We start from the raw sequence: 5,050 nt of genomic DNA, 5'->3' as shown, positions 1-5,050 counted from the left end.
TGCTGTTTTTAGTTATTCTCTCTCTCTTAAAAAAAATTACTGACTTGAGCATCGGAGTCTCTTTTGCAGGTTTCACGCCAAGGTCATCCAAGTTCCGAGGAACACCTTCCGAGTTAGAAGAGACGTGCCGAGGAAGCATGCGTCCGAGCTATAATTCGGGAGAAGTATCCTTGATCGGAACATTTGGCGCCCATCGTGGGGCCAGTGTTAAAAGTAACTAACCTCACCTTTCTCTACCCTACTCCCGTTTTGTTTTGCAGGGTTTTTAATCTCCGCAAATGGCAGACAACGGAATACAACAACCCTCACAAGCCGAACTACTGGCCATGATCGCGAAACTTCATAATGAAGTCCGAAAAATAGCAGAGCAGTCATCCAAGAGTCCAGGTGGGAACAGCTCTCATGCTCGAGAAGCCGAGCCATTGGAGATTACCCCACCAAAGGAGAAGCTCACACTTGACAACCCTTTCTCGGAGGGGGGGTCATGAGCATTCAGATGCTAAAAAATTTCGTGCTTCCCACCGGGCTCAAACCCTACGAAGGATTTGGTGACCCACAGTTGCATATAAAAATGTTTCAATCCATGATGTTCTTTAACAGTGCCTCTGATCCTATACTCTGTCGTTCTTTTCCAACTTATTTAGATGGTACTGCTTTACTTTGGTTTTCGAAGATTCCTGCAAGTTCCATCTCTAGCTTCGAGGATTTGGCGAGGTCTTTTATTGAGTATTTTGCAGCTTTGAGAATATATGTCCAGGGGTCGGATTACCTCAGCACCATCAAGCAAGGCCAGCATGAAAGTTTAAAGGATTATATGACCAGGTTCGCCAAGGCAACCGTAGAAATACCCGACCTCGACCCCAAGGTACACCTCCACGCACTGAAGAGCAGCCTGAGACCAGAAAATTTTAGGAGACAATAGCTGTAACCAAACCAAGGACCTTGGAGGAATTCCGCAAAAAAGCGGCAGGACAAATGGGAATCAAAGAGCTTAGAGAAGCTCGGTGAGCAAAAAAACAACAACCTCCGCGAGAAGAGGAAAAACACCCTAAGACACCAAACCAGAAGGACAATAAGAAACCTTTCAAACTAATACCAAAATATAACGCCTATACCCAGTTCAACACCAGAAGAGAAGACATCATCAAGGAAATATTGAATGCAAAGATCATCAAGCCACCCAGCAGAGCAGGCTCGTATCAAGACCAAAGATACGTCGACAAATCAAAACACTGTGCCTTCAATCAAAAGTTTAGCCACACAACCGACGAATGCGTGATAGCTAAAGACCTCCTAGAGAGGTTGGCCAGGCAAGGACACCTGGACAAATATATAGGTGGTCGAAGGCAACAGACCTGACAGAATACTACCGACCTTCAAACGGAGCAGAACCCAATCACCACAGAAAAGGCCAAGCCTCAACCACCCCAAACAAGAGGAGTCATAAACTGCATCTCGGGAGGATTTGTAGGGGGCGAATATATAAACTCAGCAAGGAAACGAAGTTACAGAACCATATTAATGGTCCAGACGACGAAAGAAGCAGCCACACACCAACCAGCCATACCTAGCATCACTTTCGAACAGTCCGATTACCAAGCACCAACAACCAACCTGGATGATCCATGGTAATATCAATCCAAGCAGGAGATCTCCTTGTCAGAAAAGTGCTACTTGACCTGGGTAGTAGTATAGACGTCCTCTTTTACTCTACATTCCAAAAAATAAAACTAAGTACAAATGTGATGCAACCATACTCAGGAGAGTTGGTCGGTTTCTCAGGAGAACGCGTTTCCATCTTAGGAAGCATATGGTTGAAAATAACAATAGGGGAGCACCCACTATGCAAAACAATAGATGTGCAATATCTAGTGGTCGAATGCCCCAGCCTATATAGCATAATCCTGGGTAGACCGTCTTTAAATTCTTTTTGTGCTATAGTCTCTACTGTTCACCTTTGTGTCAAATTTCAGGTGTCTAGCAACAGAACAGCAACAATACACTCCGACCAAACAGAAGCTCGACGATGTTATAATGAAAGCCTAAAGAACAAATCAGAAAATAACTCAAAAATTGAGCTTCCAAAAGAAACCTACCAGGTGGCAAATATCTCAGGAACGGCCGACCTGGACCCCAGGGAAGACATGCAAAACAGGCCCTCACCAACAGATGACCTGGAGAAGGTAATTTTAGATAATGATCATAGTCATGCTACTTATATCAGTTGATTGCTTCCTGCAGGAACCAAACAACACATAGTCAGCATACTTTGAAGAAATGCCGATGTCTTCGCATGGACCCTAGGAGACATGCCAGACATCGATCCGAACTTAATCTGCCACAAGTTACAGATCGACCCAAAAAACCGACCTATAGCACAGAAGAAAAGGAACATGAGTGACCACAAAAGATCGGCCTGTCTAGAGGAAACACAAAAACTACTAAAGGCCGGATTCATTCGAGAACTAGGCTTTACAACATGGCTCTTTAATGTAGTTATGGTAAGGAAACCCTCAGGTAAGTGGCAAAGTGTGTAGACTTTACAAATTTAAATAAAGCATGTCCAAAATATGCATACCCCCTCCTTTGCATTGAAAAATTAGTAGATAATGCATTAGGTTACAATGTTTTAAGGTTTTTAGATGCATATTCAGGGTACAATCAAATACTATTGCACTCTAAGGATTAGGATAAAATAGCATTTATTACTGAATTGGGGAACTACTGTTATAAGGTTATGCCTTTCGGCCTTAAGAATGCAAGTGCTATTTACCAACGCCTCATGGATAAAGTCTTCAGAAAGCAATTCGGAAGAAACTTGGAGGTTTACGTCGATGATATGGTGGTAAAAATAAAACAACCACAAGACCATGAAGACAACCTCGAAGAAATATTCGAACAAGTCAGGAAACATAACATGCGACTCAACCCCGGAAAGTGCGCATTCGGCGTAACTGGCGATAAGTTCCTCGACTTTATGCTGACATCTAGAGGCGTAAAGGCAAATCCAAAAAAGTGCAAGGCAATAATATAGATGTAAAGCCCTCAGACGGTGAAGGAGGTGCAATAATTAAACGGTAGACTAGCCACCCTATCTCATTTCCTCCCATCAATTTCCACGCACTCACAACATTTTTCAACATACTCAAAATGTAAAACCCGGTTAATTAATGACTAATTAGCCCATAAATGAGAATTTATCCTAGAAAGCCAAAAATGTGATTTTTATGACTTAATATAATAGAGGAGATTGAGACGAGAATTTTGATACCAATTTTGTAGAAATCGGCCCAAGATTGGACCGAACGGGCCAAATCGGGTCAACTAGACCCATATTGGGCCCTTGCCCAACCTAACTAAACCTAAACCCTAATTTTCAGCACTCTCTCTCCTCACTTGACAATCATACACGCTGAAATGAAGGCACAAGGGGGAAGAACACTCTCTCAAAGTTCTACCCTTGTTTGATCTTCAAACCCCCATAACTTTTGATCTAGAGCTCCTATTGCCGCACCGTTTAGGGCCACGTGTTCACCGCAAAGAGCTCTACAAAACCCACTACTTTATCCTTGAGGTAAGTCACGATTTCGGTTCAGTTCTTCATCCCTTAATTTCAAATTTCATGGAGAAAAGTGTTGAGATTTCATGCTCTTTGGTGTTATAGGACCCAACTCTCTTAAAGGAGAAGATTAATTTTGTCTTTTTGAACCTTGGGTGTGGAAAGATTCTCAACCCTAGTGAAATTTATTGTTCTATGATGTTTGGGTATTGAGTTGTTGTGTTTGGATGTGATAATTGTGGCTTAGGTAGTGTGTATGTGAATATTGAAGACTGATTGAAATTTTAGAAAGCTTGGAAAAGGGCTTTGGTGTGCTAAAAATATATTCTTAGAGGTGTTGAGACCTTGAGAGCTTGTGAAAAGGTAATTTGGAAGTGCTCCGGTTGAGCAGGGGAAATCGACTAAGGTGTGGTCTCGGTTTTCTGTATCTAAAATGTAATGTAGTGTGAAAACTTAGGCTAGAGGCCCTAAGATAGGCATTGAATTATTGATGTTGTTGAATGGTTGAGATATATGATGTGGTCATATATGTGATTATGAATATTGATGTCTTGATGGTGTGATATATGAGAAAAATGCATGTTGTGATATATGCTTGATGAATGGTTGAGGTTGAATTATGGGTGGAACCATGTTGGTTGTGAGTATGATATTGATTATCTGAAATGATGATTAATTGGAAATGGTTGAGGTTGAATTATGGGTGGAACCATGTTGGTTGTGAGTATGATATTGATTATCTGAAATGATGATTAATTGGAAATGGTATTGTTGGAAATTGGGATGAGGAAAGATGTATGATATGTTAATGTGTTTGTAATTTAGCCATATGATTGAGATGAGTAAAATAGTTGGATGGTAGTTTGTGAATTGTGGTAAAGTGTTAATGTGTGAGTTGAGGAGGCTTGGTGTTGATTTTTCGTATATTTTGATTGATTTCAAAAAGGGTTGAAATTGGTATGTTTTGGTTGATTTTAAAAAGGGATGAAATTGGTTTGTTTTGAAAATGGCACTTTGTGGTTTTGTATGAAAATATGGTTTTTGGACATACTTTGACGGGGCATAACTTGGACTCCGGATCCCCATTTTGTGCCAAACTTATTTAGAAATGAAATTGGATTCGGGATGTTCATGTCGTTCAAAGAACGGGCGAAAAATGATTTAAAATGAAGCAGTTATGTCTGTTGGAAGATTGGGGGTTTAATTTTTTAGCAGAATGCCCCCTACGCGTAGGTGTGCCTGACGCGTACGCGTCGTTGTCCAAAAATGAACCATCCACGCGTGTGCGTGGCTCACGCATACGCGTCGATGAGTTGCATCAAATGCCCAGCCATTTTCCCGAGAGTTGTGCGAAAATTGTGCCAGTTTTGTACGTGGGGCACAAATGCACCCACGTGTACGCGTGGCTGACGCGTAGGCGTCGATTGACTGTTTCCCCATCCACGCGTGCGCGAGGGCGACGCATACGCGTGGCCCTGTTTTCATCCCAAA

General features: G+C 41.9%; 1 protein-coding gene across 1 annotated transcript; it reads left to right on the top strand.

The window, feature by feature from the left end:
• The first annotated feature begins 278 nt into the window (after positions 1–278).
• Positions 279–3,034, top strand: LOC130979431 (uncharacterized). Its single transcript, XM_057902882.1, has 4 exons — positions 279–481; positions 601–865; positions 1,974–2,183; positions 2,735–3,034. Exons 1-4 carry the CDS (start codon positions 279–281, stop codon positions 3,032–3,034), a joined length of 978 nt encoding a protein of 325 aa, XP_057758865.1.
• Positions 3,035–5,050: the final 2,016 nt, after the last annotated feature.

Source organism: Arachis stenosperma, chromosome 1 (genome assembly GCF_014773155.1).
Source record: "Arachis stenosperma cultivar V10309 chromosome 1, arast.V10309.gnm1.PFL2, whole genome shotgun sequence".
NCBI classification, from domain to species: domain Eukaryota; kingdom Viridiplantae; phylum Streptophyta; class Magnoliopsida; order Fabales; family Fabaceae; genus Arachis; species Arachis stenosperma.
Note: the sequence above shows the minus strand (reverse complement) of the source record. Positions and strands in the feature narration are given on the sequence as shown.